This window comes from Danio aesculapii, chromosome 8 (assembly GCF_903798145.1).
Source record: "Danio aesculapii chromosome 8, fDanAes4.1, whole genome shotgun sequence".
In the NCBI taxonomy this organism is placed as follows: Eukaryota; Metazoa; Chordata; class Actinopteri; order Cypriniformes; family Danionidae; genus Danio; species Danio aesculapii.
The window spans coordinates 10,020,939-10,037,592 of record NC_079442.1 but is presented as its reverse complement, the minus strand read 5'-3'; the positions used below and the strand labels follow the sequence as shown (position 1 = coordinate 10,037,592).

General features: G+C 34.6%; 2 protein-coding genes across 2 annotated transcripts; both read right to left on the bottom strand.

Moving 5' to 3' along the window:
• Positions 1-1,937: 1,937 nt before the first annotated feature.
• Positions 1,938-12,281, bottom strand: got1l1 (glutamic-oxaloacetic transaminase 1 like 1). The gene is made up of 8 exons (XM_056464468.1): positions 12,110-12,281; positions 11,517-11,698; positions 9,160-9,283; positions 8,781-8,998; positions 5,964-6,114; positions 5,712-5,871; positions 2,464-2,606; positions 1,938-2,321 (listed from the first exon to the last, which is right to left on the bottom strand). The coding sequence occupies exons 1-8, from the start codon at positions 12,234-12,236 to the stop codon at positions 2,182-2,184; spliced, it is 1,245 nt and encodes a 414-aa protein (XP_056320443.1). The 5' UTR covers positions 12,237-12,281; the 3' UTR covers positions 1,938-2,181.
• Positions 12,282-12,777: 496 nt separating this feature from the next.
• Positions 12,778-15,066, bottom strand: npm2a (nucleophosmin/nucleoplasmin, 2a). Its single transcript, XM_056463102.1, has 5 exons — positions 14,955-15,066; positions 14,800-14,882; positions 13,367-13,477; positions 13,203-13,296; positions 12,778-12,864 (listed from the first exon to the last, which is right to left on the bottom strand). Exons 1-5 carry the CDS (start codon positions 15,064-15,066, stop codon positions 12,797-12,799), a joined length of 468 nt encoding a protein of 155 aa, XP_056319077.1. The 3' UTR covers positions 12,778-12,796.
• Positions 15,067-16,654: the final 1,588 nt, after the last annotated feature.

Here is a 16,654-nt window from a genome sequence, read left to right as displayed (position 1 = left end):
ACATGAATGAGAAAATGTTATCAAACGTTATCATAATGATCTAATGTGGGAATAAGATCGTAGCTATACTGCGCATTTACACCGTGGCCATATTCCTCTATGTAAACACACAAAACAACATTAACATTACAGCAGACACTGTAAAAAGCTCATTCTCAGCCACTAGACTTTTCTGATAGGGTATTCGAGTGTCATCGATTGTCAGAATGTTGTGGGACTGCTATACAGGAGTAATGGATTATAGATCACAAAATTTTGCAGTTTTTATTTTAACTTTTTTTTTTAAGCATGATGGTAATAAACAAACGCGATTGTGAATATATTATAACATATGTTTGTTTGTTGTAAAAATTCGTAATAATGACAAAAAAATACAAATTTGTGGATCTCCTTACTTCCGAGTTCAGCAATACTGTCGTTGTGGCTGGTGTATTCTGGGAAATTTTCTTACACCACGGTTTCGAGTGTGGTCCTGAAAAATCTTTATTCGAAGGGCTAATCACCCCTTCCCCTTAGATCTACGCCTTCAAGCTAAAGACAATTGTGACACCCCTACCCTTTGACGTGAACGCGCAAAACGAGGGGTAGGGTAAGGGGAAGGGCTAAGGGGTAGAATTGGGATTGGGCCGCAGACAGAGAGAAGCAAAATGAGTGAGAGGACAAGCATTCAGCCGTACATGTACGACCCGGACACAGACAAAGCAGAGACTACTGTTAAGGAATCTATATCCCTAATGTGCCAGAATGCAAATAAACAATGCATGCGTCATCCGTATAGGGATGCAACGATTAACCGGTTTCACTATTAACAGCGCTTTAATTCGTCACGGTTAACTGTAAAGGCTTCTCAACACCGTGTTTCTGCACGGAACAAAACTGCGGCAACAAAACAAAGTTATGCTAACTGTGTGCTAGTTTAAAGTTCCAAACTTGTACACTAAAATTAATAACCATGCACACTGGATTAACTTTGACTGGGGCTATAGGCAAGGTTAGTTCGTTATTTCCAATGGAGGGATGTGCACTCAAGGCAACGAGCTCACACTTCCCAGCCGCACTTAGCTGACTTAGATGACAGGGTGCTTCTGTGACCGCAGGAAATGCAAACGACTGAAGTTTAAGGAAGACACAATGAAAAGTACACAGGTTTTCAAACCCACCTAAAGTTACAAACAATGGCGCCAATGAGAGTGATCATGTGGTGAATGTTGATCCGCCAGCCGAGATCAATCGAATGTTTTTGGAGAGAATGCTGAAAGACTCAGTGGATCAGCTGTTTAATTGCCCAAATCTTGATATGTTGCGTTCACAGCGTTTTCAGCACAAATGGCCGCTAAATGTAAAATCTCGGTTGCTCATTTGCAGGAAGATGATGAAGGCTCTTGTGTTGAGCCCAATGAGCCTTACATCCAAAAATAGAGCAAGGGTGTTCCTTTGGTGACATCACTTTGACTCACACGCTGAAAATGGCGGACGTGAAACAACAAACTGAGGATGTGGTAATGCGCGCCTGTCAATCAATATTGGTGGGCGGGGAGACCGCACTCCTATGTCAAGTTGCGGTCGATGTCAAAACCGCTCTAGTTGGTCCACCGTTTTTATGTTGTTAAATTGAATAAAATAAAAAAAAGGACTGGGTGTGTTTATATCACCCCAATATGACGGTCTATACACTATACCTTCACACGTCTGTCCAAAGAGCTTGAAAAGTAGATTTTTCACCATAGGTGTCCTTTAATAAAAAAAATTCTGGCTCCTTTGTGAAAACTCATGCTTCATCTTGTTTTTTTATGGCTACGAAAGTAAGAAGGAAAGAAAGAAATCATTTTCTACTCTTTTATTAGTGAAAATTAAATGGTGCCTCTAATTTTAGACCATACTGATGTGTGAAATGGCTAATGAATGCATTTCTATGTGTTTTATGTGACAATGTTGCTTAATAGGTGCCATCACAAAATGCTGTGGGTGAAATGAAGTGTTCATTTATTTCTCATTGTTTGTTACAGGGACTGTCTATTGCAGCTCTGTCTATATTATAGCCTTCATTAAAAGTTAAGCTTAACATTAAAAGATTTTGTGTGCTGAGAATCCTGTTTGAACATGTAAATTATACCTACTGTCGATTCAATGAAAAAAAAAGATGATGAAAAGAATATTTCAGATGAAGAGTTTGATCTGAGATCAAAGTCCAGCACTCAAGGCTTGATGGATGGATTCAGCAACATAGTCCAGGTTACGACTATTAATTGCACTAATATTAAAACACCCGTTTGGTAATAAGTAGATGTGCTTCTTCTGAACCAGAAACTCAACCTGTTGAACTGAAGGTAAAAAGTAATTACTTTCTTGAAAGTTTTTCAATTGCATCTTCAAATGAATAATGTGCTGAGATTCTCTGCTAAGCTGCTTTAAGTAAAAAGTAGCATTCATTTTGTCCTTAGGCACATATTATTTATCACTCACCACTGAGTCCAAAACAGCAATAAAACCCTCCCGGTTTTATTATGTGGTCCCAACACCCCGGAACACCCAAAAGCCTCAGTCTCTCACGTAAATGTTCTCGGATAAGCATGCAGCGTTCAGCCATGGCCTTCACACTCTCCTGCCTGTAAATTAATTAAAAATAAAATACATCAATAATTCAAACTCTTTTGCTGAATAATTTAATTAGTAAGCCGTGGGAATTTGTTCATCTTAGAATTATTACTGCATAATACATGTGAACAAGTGAACGATCGAGATCTACATTTTATTTTTTAATATGACATTTCATTAGTGAATGATTTTACATTGCACAAACATTTGATCTTAACGGAAATGGGACCAGTCATGAACAAATATTTATTTGGAGAGCTTTGATATGAAGAGGCTGTGCCAATAAAGCGTTATAATGAAAAGCCTTTAAAGGTTTTGTTTATTCCTGGCCTTATATCCCCCCAAAAAAATTGTCCTAAAAAATAGTTTAATATTCACTGCTGAGAGTTCAAACACTAGAAAAGCAAATATATCGATGCACAGCTCCACAGGTCCCGTACCATGGCAGCCAGTGGCGAGGAAAAAAAACAATCACTGAAAAGTGGCGAAAACTGAAGAATTAAAAAACCTCGAGAGAAACCAGGCTCAGTTGGGCACGACCATTTCTCCTATAGCCAAATGTCTTGTGCAGAGCTGCAGTCTAGGCACCAGAGGCTGGAGAGTGCTGGACGTCCATCGTGGAGGAGCTGCAGGTGCACATGCAAGCTTAAACGTGCACTCAATAGAGCTAGTGTCATCTATGTGTGGGTTAAAAGTCTCATGAAATTAAATTTTTTTTAGATTACAAACAAGTTTTTTAGATGTTATCATCAGTATTGTTAGTTTTTAGGATATCTTTAAGCTAGTGCACCAAAACAGTGACAAAATTTTACGTTTAGAAACTATCACTAGCTATCACTAGCCGAGCAGTGATAAAACAAAATGCTATTGGCTGTTTTCTAAAAAGGGGAGGGGATAAACCCACCCGCTCTTCATGTTTCAGTTGAGATTATGGTCAAACATCAAATAAAAATGCTAATTTTAAAACACTTCACAGGACCTTTAAGGATGGGGTTTGGTGTATGCATTACATGCAGTCTCAGCACTGCATGTGCACCTGGTCTGCAGCCATACCCTTCTTACTATGATTGTATGATCTTTCTGCACAGAAAACTAGTGCTAATGTTTAAAACACATTTTTACAGAAATACATTTTAATGTCAATTTACAAAAAGATCAAATATGATGGTGAGATCCATTTTTGGTGAGTTGTTTATTTAAATAGAGCAATCGTGCTTAGATCAACAAAACTATCTGTCAGAAATTGACTGAATGAGGTGGTCTGAGTGTGATTGAAAATGGATACTGGAACAATTTGCACGTGGTGAGAAATAATAGACCAATCAAATAGGTTGATCACAATGTATGATGGAGAGTATAGTTCAAACTGAACAGATGTATTTATTGAACAGATGAGGATAAATACTGTTAACTGCTAGAGTTGTAGTTTGAATTTAGAACCACATGGTTGTAATGGATGATTTGAAATGTTTCTTTTACCAAACTCCTGAATGAACTTGACATTTCAAGAGCTGGATTGTAGACTTCAAAGGATAACTAGGAGGAAGCTCACACACGAACACGAGTGGAGTGGAACACACAGGAGAGTGGAGAGTCTGGGGACAGGGGCCAAGGCATGTCTTTTTCAATAATATAGACCTGACAAATTGCTGTGGGGACTGAGTGCTTTGATATTAGTGAGTAAGTGGAATTGTGATTAGTAATCCGGTAAGGGAGTCTCTCATGACCGTGACAGAACCTCCCACTCCACGGCCCACTATGGAGGCCTGAATCCTAGATGTTGTAGGGTCATGCTAGGCCTTTGAGTGCTGGAGCATTAGGATGGGATGCATGGAACTCCGATAGAAGGTTGATATGATACCCATCTCTGGATCTTTTCATCTTCTCCTGTCGACAAGGAATTCCAGCTTATCTCCACTGCATTGGAAACCCTATTCCCATCCTCATTCATGATCTCGAGATCGTCTGCAGGACAAGGCTCTGTGGAGATAGGATAATTTACTCCAGAGGATGGGGTTGGATCAATAAATCTGGGACTAGGTTTCTTGCAGGGCAGTCTGAGGCAGATATCCTTGGTAGAGTGCCAAAGCTTCTGTCCTGGAAGGAAAGTTGAAGTAGGGGCTCTGGGGACATCCGCTTCGAGTTGACTTCAGCATGCCAGAAATGTTGGCGAGTTGAATACCAGTCCGGTTCACTCTCCCAGAATCAGTGTTTCAAAGATACTACTTATGATCTCTCCCCTGAACAGGGGAAAGAGGAGGTTGGCAATTGATTACACACTAGAAGAGAATGAGATACATGGTATGATGATGAAGGGAGTTCTGCATGTCCCGGACCAAACAATTAAGCAGTTCCAGTTTCTTTCTTCTTGTCATTACAAGAAGATACCCCTCTTGTTGACTTACGGCATGTATACAACAAATGAGTGAAAGACCCTCTCCAGCCAGTGTCTGCATTCTCTGAGGGTGAATTTGATGCCGAGTAACTTTTCATCCCCAATATTGTAGTTCTGTTCCACCAGGCATAGGTTTTTGTTGGTTGACTGGTCGGACTGTGTATAGGTCGGACTGTTGAAAGGTCGGACTGTGTATACAAATGTTCCCATTAATCCATATTTTTATACTTAATGGAAATGGCAAGATGTGCATAAATTATTGAAAATGTACCTAAAACTCTGAGTAGGATAAACTTTATCTCATAAGAAAATATGCATAAACTACTATGGAACAAAATTTACAGAATAAAATCTAGCATGCACATAAAAAAGGTCATTAATTCAACATTCATCTTATGAGGTGAAAGTAATTTATTATACGAGAAAAATGGCAAATTCCATTCTTCTTATTTATATCTGTTGCCAGTTTTTCAGGATGAGACTATTTAGTTCTCTATGAATGAATGGAAAATGAATGGTTTATTTGTAATTGTTTTATGCAACTGTAATTATAACTTGCGAATCATAGCTTAAATTTTTTACAAACATAATAATATCTTGGTTTGATATTTTGTACATATAGTGCTTTTTATTATTCATACTGTTTTTATAATTTCATCAGTAAGTTGACATGAAATACAACATATATATTTTGCATAATGCACAATGCATTTGATCTTACCACTCTACCAGATGAGCAGGGTTACTTAGAATGGTGGCAACCACTCTGGCACCTTCTATTGGTGGGCAGGACCAAAGTGTTTGCACAAGCTTCTCAGCTTGAGATTGTACAGCCAACACATTCTGCTTTAATACGCAGAGAAGATGCCCCACTCTCTCACCTGTGAATGTGAATAGCCAATATAATTCCAGTAGTTTAACATGCATTAATTTATAAATCACATTTAGATATGTTTTTGGAATCATATCATACCATAAATGCCAAAATTGTGTGAAAAAGATTGAGCGCAGAGGAGCTCAAGCCCCAAAGACACACAGTGGTGAAGAGGCCAGGCATCTTGCTCAAGAGAACCACTGCTCAAGCCTTGGCCAGTCATCAAGAAGAATGGAAACAACTGGCACCTCTAATAAAGGGAAAAAGAAGTGAAAGCCTTCAAGGTAAGGAATCCATAAATTTGAAATGCTATTAAAGCTCTCTGTGGCTATTAATGCTTAAATTATGTTTGATCTGGACTAATCACAATGACATAAAAAGCAATACAGCATACCTTGTCAATAAACTAAACACATACTGATGTAAAAGGCATTTTTGACTTTATTCTCCTCTGAAACACTAGACAATGCACTGATTGGCACAACTCTAAAGGTCCATTCACTACAGCAATAAACCTTTCCATGTGTTGACACAACATAAGATTTAGCGGTCCAGCTTTGTATCATCCAGTGGTTTAGAGGAAAATCTAGTCAAAAATGTGTTTTACTTTGGTATATATATACTGTATATAATACATACGTATGTGTTTGTGTGTGTGCATGTGTGTAAAGACAATACAAGTTTGAAGTTTACGTAAAATATAGTAAACTAGTTATGTTATATGGTTTTACAACAGTAACAATATATACAATGTTTTATTACATCATGATTATTTCATCTTAAATAATCATTCATATACAGTATGTAAAAGTCAATTCACATAGCACAGATGAATGGCAACAAACAAGGCTGTCAGAGATTGTTGAATCAGTGTGTTACCCCTGTCGGCATCTGTTGCTGTTGGTCATTGGCGTTTTTTCACATGATTAATCTGTGTTTATTGGATCATGGAATGTCTGAGAAGTGTGATATGATTTCTAACAAACAGCAACAAACTCTGACATAATCTGAGGGACCAGATGGGCTTCATGTAAATTTCTTTAAAGCTCTGAGATGTTTATTATTGTGCATGGACATTCTTGGGGTAATGTGAACACGAGATCATTTCTATAATTTTACAGATATTTACTGACTGGTATGTGTGAAAGGAGCTAATAGCCCTTCACACCGTGATATTGGTATGTATCCTGAAAATTTCAGGAATGGCTTCACCGGTATATTAAAAAGCACTGTTCACACAGGCAAGGCATGTTGTAATTTTTACAGAAAAGCACCATTCACACATCCATGTAAAATTACCAGTAAATTCTGACATTATAACTAGAAATGACATCTGAACGGTTTCGCTTGTATTTGTAAAAATGAAGGGGTCGGTCTTTTTTTGTTATTGGTTTTACTTTTATTTTGAGGTGAACTCCTTAAAAAGATTTTTTTGGCACACGCTTGCTTGGGATTATATACTGACACACCTCTATAACTAGTAATGAGCAATTAAAATAATAATGATAGCCTATAGATACTGTAACAGGTCGAGCAGATGGTTACAGTATCTTTAGCATTCATGCGGCTGTATTTGTCCAAGACAAACCAAATTACTAAATTACAAAAAGCCAATTCTGTGGATGGTGAACAAATTCAATAAAGAAATATGCAGGAACACATTTGTATGTCGAGTCGTGCATTTGAATTTGTGCTGCAGCTTGAGAGATGACCTTTGAAATGAAAGAATACAGGTGTTTTTAATGAAATCTGACTCACCGGAGCACTCCTTTACATGCACGCATACAGCTGAACGCAGAGCTTGTAAGTAAACCCATTTCTGTTTAACATAAGCATTTAATCGATCCATTTTCCTACTCTATTCACACAGACCAGCATTCCTGGAAATTACCAGTAATGTTAAAACTTGTCTTTCTGGAAGTAATTTTCCAGAAAAGTCTGTATGGGTGAAATGGGCTAGTATTGAAGGTTGTAACCACACCGTTGTGATTGTGCAACCATTTCACAGCAAAACAAAACTTTTTGATTTGGTGACTAATTCGTACAATTGCATTCATACAATTTAGTACAATCTGCTTATCCCCCAATGACAGTTGTGTTTAAGGGTTAGGTTGGGTACCATGCCTCCTTTTTAATACGTACATTTTCATACAGCATTAGCCACTAAACTGACAAAACATAAAATACTTATGTTTCTTCAGTCCTGGGATAAACCGTACGTCACTGTATGCGTCAAAGGGCTATGATTACAAAATTGTTCACCTGTTTTATTTACAGCAATATATAAAGCACAAAATACAAAATTGTAATTAGAAATTTGAATAACAGGATTGTTTGTTTTAAAGAGCACAGATATTATAACTTGAATGATGGCTCAAACACATTTAAGAAAGTTTTTTAAAACCTTAGAAAGACCCTCACCCTAATGTTAAGATTGTTAATGTATATTTGATCTTAGTCTTGGGGTTTATAATGTATACATTTTATGATTAACTTAATAAAATATTGTACTGTCACTCTACCTACACTCAAAAAAATATATTTTTTTGTTTGTTCAAACTACTTTTCATTGGGACAACTTATTTTTTTATGTTTAATACACATAAGTTTGTAAAGTGTTAAGTTAAATTAATTTTTTTGTTTTGAATGAATTGTGTAGAACCTTACATTTTTTACAGTGTACACTAAAAAACACTTTTGCTTGTTATTCAAACTACTTATTTAAAATGAGTTGAAACAACACGATTCTTAAGTTTTTTGGGGGGAACAACTTAAATGTTTTATGGTGAATCCACTTAAATTTGAAGTAAGAAATGCATGAATTCAACTGTTTTGGGAGAACATGATGGAATTGAGAGCTCTGCATTTTTTTGTGTGATTGGGAAGTATTTGTATGATTGATTTCTTAGACCATACCACCATGACCTCAGCAACACGTTTCCAGTCCTCCTGGGAGAGCTCAGCACCAGTGGGGTTGTGGCCTGAAACAAACAGAACCACCACACAGTGCTCTGGAGCATTCTCCAAGTCTTGCACCATGTTTTCCACACACAGTCCATTGGAATCTGCATTGCAGTACCGATAATGTTGCACATCATCAATCCCTGCTGCCTTAAATGTGCCTGTCAGTGAATCTTTAGAAAAAAAAGAAAAAAAAAAACATTATGATGGCTTCATTAAATTGATATATTTTAAAGTTCTTCAGGTTAGAGGAGAAAGAACTGAAACTTTATATTTAAATTAATACACAGTTTACCAGACTTCACTTAATGAAAGGTTTACATTTTGAACTCACCATCACAGGTATTGGGGAGCAAAATGGGTCCACTCCAGGAAGAATTTGAACGGTACCAGGATCTCAGCAACTCGGCACCCAGACGCACTGCTCCAGTGCATCCAACGGTTTGGATGCCAAACACCTATTATATGGCCAAACACATTTCATGAGCTATCTAATCCACCACATAAGGCTTTTTTTTCCTTTGCATGTACAGTCAGGTCATAAATATTGAGACATAACAAGTGGGAGGCACATTTGCAGACTGTTGTAATTCATACACCGTTCACCTTATTTGGATGTAAATACTCAAATTTAAGCTGACGGTGTGCACTTAAAGCACATCTTGTTCATTTCATTTCAAATCCATTGTGTTGGTGTATAGAGCCTAAAATGTTGGAATTGTGTCGATGTCCCAATATTTATGGACCTGACTGTATATCCCCCCAACCCCTCTCAGTGTGGCTCAAATATCATTATATATTTAAAACAACAACATACATTTGTTGCATGAACAACAAAAAGTAATTTACTTCACAAAATGGCAATTAACACCATTAATAATGATTTAAAAGGTGCCATAGAATAAAAACCTTACATTGCTTAATAGTTAATGTAAATCATTGTGTAAAAAAAAAAAAAAAAAAAAAAAAATAGCAGGCCAATTGGAACAAATCACTGACTGACAAGCCACATGAGATCATTAAAACGAATACCCGTGTGTTTGATTGGCCACAATGTTTTTTCCATCCATTCCCATGCTGACTGGACTAAAATGGCATGGAATGGTTAAGCAAACAGAACCATTTGGCCTGATAGTGAAAACTAGCTAGAGAGTGTAAGGCACTAAAATGAACTGCATGAGCGTGAGAACAGGTCATTAATAATCATGACCCTTACAAATCTGTCTAAAAAAAAAAAAAAAAAAATATATCATATCCTAGTGTTGGAAATGGATCTGTAAAAACATGTCTCAAGATTTGTTTTACACTTAACTAAGCCACATACAGTTGCTTATATACTGTAGATATGAGAGAACGGTTTATTTTAGCAATACATTCTCACACCTTCAAAGTTACTAAATTTACTTAATTTAATCTTGTTTTAAGTACATTTTATTGGGCTTTCTTTTCTTAAACATAGAAATGCTTCTAAAGTAAATGCTTCTAAAGTAATTTAAATCAACATCAATGTGAATTTCTTAATGCACTCTGTACAACAACAAATCAACAAAACAAAGGTACCTAGCTGACCTCAGTACTTTGTACACAATTACACAAGAAAGAACAAGAAGAGTCATTTTGAGAAAAAAAATATATATATCTTACTGGAAATGGTCTCATCGCATGATGCAATACCAGTAAGGTGAGAATGTTTTATAGAATCCAAATGAAAACAGATCGACTAAAAATTGATAACATTTCAATAATGCCTGAACTAACTGTTGGAATTACATCTGTTTTCAGTAGTATTTAGTAGCTAATTGTATGTGCTTATAGCAGCTTGTCTAGGCATCTTTTAGCAGCATCAGCACAAAGCAAATCTGGGCCAAATCAAGAGGAAATTATAACAGAATGAGGACAAATTCTCACATTTAATTTGCTACTAAAAAGCTTTGGCAGTTTTTTTTTTTTTTGACCGTTTATTAGCACTTGTAATGCACATTGTAAATGTTATTCCTAATCCATATCAACAGCTAAATCATCTACCTTACTCCTAGTAATAACTAAATTAAAGGTTCTATTGTCTAATTTACTAAATACTATTGTCCCCATACTAATTTACTTTTTTTTTACCTGGTTTTTAGAACAATGTACCAAGTGCAAGATAAATAAATTAATAAAACATTAATCCATTTAGGTGAAAGTGTCAGATTTAAAGGTTTGAATGTTTATATCTTATATGCGACTTTTGTCCCTGCTTTGCAGCACATTAGCTTATAGATATCCGTAAGACTAACATACTGATACTAACATTATTCAAATGCCATTATTTTTTAATTAAAGTAATTCTAAAGTGTAATATTTATCATTGGGAATATTTATCATTAGTTCCCTTATATTTCATGTATTATGTCTATTATTAAACCAATTGCGTCACATCTTTGTAATGCAGTAATCAAAAGCTATTTGCAGTTTACAACTTCCACACTGACATTTCATGATAGTGTTGATGAAAAACGGTTTTAAACCATCTACAAACAAACCACACACTATATATGTACAGTACCAAGCTTTCACAGCGCTATCAGTTTATTCAGCTTGCAAGTCTCTATTTATCAAATGCAATATTGGGGTAGTGTTCAACGTGTGCATTTAACAGCTGTAGGAAGATACAGTGACGTTGGTTACTGAAAATAATTAAAAGAATGTTACCCTGCTTTCAATAATGGCGGGGCTATCTTTGCCTAATGCAAGTTCAGTTGCCCTCCTGGTGAATTCTGGGATTCCAAGGATGGGTGGGTACTCTGGGGTTAGAGTCGGGTCTGTGGCAATTTGCTGTTTAATTTTGCGTACAAGAGGAAGCCATGTGGTGTGTCCTTGCTCTCCAACATACTCTGGTCATAGATAGAAATGTACATTTTATTATAAACAGCCAGTAAAACAAGTAGTGAAATGTACTGTATGACATTTCTGAGGATTAACTATATAAAACTATACTATCGATCATGCTATTGTGTATGTGATGTTGGGCCACTAGTGTAAAATTCACCATCATGTTGACTTTCCTATGCATAATTTTCTAACACTACAACATAAATTACTAGCAGACACAACTTGAAACTCAGTTTTGATTTCACATGTTGTTATACTGGTCTATAATATATATATATATATATATATATATATATATATATATATATATATATATATATATATATATATATATATATATATATTAATAATGTTAATAATTGCAGCAAGTTATAATTATGTCACATGTGGGGAATGGCAGTAAAATTACTCACCTCTCCCAGCAAGATTCACTTTATCAGGGTGTGTGTCTCGTTTGAAATCCTCTATAATCTTCAACTTGGATGACATGAAGGCTGCACCATTAAACACAGAGCTAGATGACAATTTGCGCTGGTGCATCACTGGTTCTTCTCCCTCTACAAACACGTCATTCTCCAGCTCCTTGTCAATGACAGTAAGCAAGGGTTTGTTTACTGTCTGTTGCTTGGATGCGTGACTGTTTCCAAGCAACGGCTCATTAACTCTATAAACACTACCAGGCCTTGATGTCATACCCTAATCAAACTAGTATGCCTATTCTTGTTGTATCAAATTAAACAAAGTGAAGTTAATCTTACAATTTACAGCAGGCGGCTAAAAATCTAGGTTAAAAAAAAAAAAAAAAAAATCACATTGAATATTTTTTTTTATTTAACATTCTTTGGTTTGTGTTCTATGAGGCATGTATGTCACAATATAAAGGGAAATACATCATATAAAAAGTAGCATTATATACAATCACTTTATTGCATTACACTTTCCTTTGTCTTTAGCATTAAAACACTTGAAGATAATAGTTCTTTCCCCCCCAAAAAAACTGAATAACACTTATGTTTTAATAAGTATACATTGACGTGATGCTGATCACACAGGAACTATCAAGGTCACAACTGTCAAAATAGGCTTTCAAGATTGCCATTTTAACCATCTTCATCGTCCTCTTCCTCCTCCTCTTCTTCTTCCTGCTCAATCATTTCAATAGGATTCACTGCAAAAACACAGCAAAATTATGATTATTTTTATTTTTTAGCATGGTTGGACACCATTCAACATTTTATTAAACATTTCATTTACTACATATAAAAGTACATATAAATTATAAACAAGTCAGAGTTGTAATTAAATTAGAATTTAAGTATTTTTAAAACTATAAATTTAATTTCTTCAGTTGTGAAAAAAACTAATTTTCCCTTCAATTCAATTTCAGTTCATAAAAACCTCCCAGCCATTACAATTTTAACTGGTCTAAAACTGTTTTTTTTTTTTTTTGGTCCAATCTTGTAGAACACGAAAATATAAAATAAGTATTCGAATACAAGCTCTTACATGTTATATGCTGAGCAGAGACAAACACAGGCCCTTTACCAGAGCACAGTTTAAAGGTAACAGGGGGTATAAGCTCCAAGCCTGGAAAACTGATCTGCAACATAATGACAAAACATTCAGATCTCTAAAGACCTTCAGGCAAACTATAACACACTAATAATCACCATTGGCATACAGTGGCGGAGGGAGGCAATGGGCAATGGTTTGGAAGCACCAACACCATCACAGACAGCCACTATATGCATCTCATCACCTGCATCCTCACTAAGACATATCTGTGAAAATAGAAATCAGACCATTTCTTTTAATAACATACTTTTTTATTGTGGTATAGGTTTTTAGTAGGGCCAGACAGAATCAGTAGGCATTTCTTGCTATTTCTGCTGAGAATTTTGTAAAAACGTTGGGGAATTATGCGGATTTTAGGATTATCATAACTAAAAACCTAATATCTAAAATAAAAATAATTTTTTAACTTTTATTTAATGTTTACAAAGCAAGTATTGTATAATATCTACTAAAAGACAGAAAATATTACTTTACAAACTGCTGTAAATAAATCATATGAACATTTTCATATTACTTTTATTACATCTTAATAATATTAGTGAAATTAATTTAAAAAACTGAATAAATATAAATTTACACAAGTAAATACAATGATTTAATTCTGCATGCACAGATTCTGTGTGGGCCTAGTTATCAGTTACACTCAACTAATATATTTTTTCCAAGATGCTTTTATTCAAAAATGTAAGTCACTCGCCCTCATGTCTGACACATAAAAGCATAATTATTGATTTGTTTTAAAAAAATCTTTATGAAAGAAGGCAGACTTTTATTATTCTTGCTATTTTGTAAATACTAGTTTATAATATTTTATTATATAATTTAGAAAAAATAATCCCATTTTTGAAATGGCTATAATGAGGATAATGATTCGATTAGTCGAATGGTGCGATGCTTCCTTCAAAAATTTGGTACACTGAAAAAAAATTGTCAGCAAAATTGTTGTAAGCAACTTATATGTGAAGAATTTAAACAAACAAATTTAATTTAGTACTACTAACTACTTACAACTAGAAAAAATAGTAAATCCAAGGAATCATCTTTGAATATTTTTCAACATTAGATTAGTAGGTGCTGAAGCCAAATCTGGAGTTTATCTAGCAAAATAACTTATGACAACGGTCCAAAAACTAGTAAACCCAAATTTATGTTGTAAAAAAATTTTCAATACAAATTTGAAAAAGAGGAAAAATCAAGAGAAGGAAAAAAAAAAAGATAGAAAAATTTTGTTGAAATTTTGTAGGTTGTAATGATTTTTTGCAATATTTAGTTTGAATTTAATTGTATTATCGTTCAATTTCTTAATATGTTTGGTGACTAAAATATTATTTTAATAAACAAAGCGGTTTAATCTGTTTTGTTTGAATGCACCGCCTATATATTCACTAAAAAATGATAAAAATATTCATTTTCAAAATGGGGTGTAGCCTGCTCAATTAGGCTGAGCACTGTATGTGGGTAAGCAAATTGTTTCACTGATGACGAGTCCCAAAAATGAGCTTGATAAAATAACTGACAGATTTGTTACCGTTTTGATGAAAAACTGGTTCTCCAGAAGATCATTTTCTGCTTTAAAGACAGCTGTGGTTTTAGAGCCACTGAGTACACAACCTTAAAGAAATAAGCCACAAGCGGTAGGTAAAACAATACAGGCCACTAAAATGGTCACTAAAAATATCTTACCCCAGTGAACACAGGCTCTGTCTGACAAAGATGATGAGCTGGATAATTCAGACAAGCTACATGAAGTTGCAGAGTCATTTTCATCGAAGCTGCTCGTCATTTCAGCAAACATAATCGCTTCTACTTTTGGTATATTTCAGTTCGTAAATGTTTGTTTACAAAGTGGCGTTTTGTGTTATGTTTTTTCGCGCCCTGTGAAAATAATCAATAATGTACGGTCAAAACAAAATATATCAAATAATACTTGCCCTGCAACAGGATTTTAATAAATGTAATGTTTTATTATAAACAATGCTATTCACGAGGCTCACCTGTAAACGGCGAGAAAAACCCTGCACGCAAACCATTGATAAACTGACCCCTTTGATGATGAACTTCAGGTGTTTTGCCTCAGCGTATGAGGCACTTCGTCAGACACCAGAGGGCGCTAGATAACTTTTTTTTATCAAATTTGTTGCCTGAGGTTGTTGTGAATGTTTGATCCTACAGCAAATAGTTTTTGTGTTTTATAAAATTATTATTTTAACTTTTTGTTTCCTTCTGTATATTATAAATATACGTTTTTCAATATTTTAGATTTTTATTGAGAAATATACCAAAATAGATGGATATTAACTGTTGAAACTATGTATACAGTTGAAGTCAGAATTATTAACCCCCCTGAATTATTAGCCCCCCCTGTTTATTTTCCCCCCAATTTCTGTTTAACGGAGAGATTTTTTTCCACACATTTCTAAACATAATAGTTTTAATAACTCATTTCTAATAACGGATTTATTTTATCTTTGCCATGATGACAGTAAATAATACTTGACTATATATTTTTGAAGACACATCTATACAGCTTAAAGTGACATTTAAAGTCTTAACTAGGTTAATTAGGTTAACTAGGCATGTTAGGGTAATTAGGCACGTTATTGTATAACAATGGTTTGTTCTGTAGACTATCGAGAAAAAATTGCTTAAAGGGGCTAATAATTTTGACCTTAAAATGTTTTTTTTTTAATAAATTAAAAAATGTGTTTTTTTTCTAGCTAAATTTAAACAAATACGACTTTCTCCAGAAGAAAAAAATATTATCAGACATACTGTGAAAATGTCCTTGCTCTGTTAAAAAAAATCAAAATGGGGCTAATAAATCTGACTTCAACTATATATATATATATATATACTGTTGCATTAACTGTTACATGTTTCCTGCTCACCCATCAGGTTTTCTAGCAACGGTTTAGTCCTTTTTCAAAATTCTTTAAAAAATCTTGTTTTGTTTTTTGTTTTACAGTCAAATAGCTTTTCTTTCATCTTGCTTAAGCTTGTAATGTCCTACATTGCAAAAATAGTTTAGCTAATTGTATGTATGTGTGTGTGTGTGTGTGTATGTGTGTATTTATGTATGTTATTTGTATATGTATTATTTATTTGATTTACCAGTGATTTTATTACATCACTAAACAATTGGTAATGTTTAAGAGATTATTAATTAATTAATTTAAACAACACTATAATAATAGTAAAACAAAACTCACAATATTGTGAAAATGTAAATGTAAAAAACCAGTTTTATTAAGAACATACACTACAGGTCAAAAGTTTGGGTTAAGTTTTTTTAATTATTCATTTTATTCAATACATTTATTTAACAGAAACTTTTTCTGTTCATTAAGGCGGCATTTATTAAATGTACAAAAAATTGTAGAATT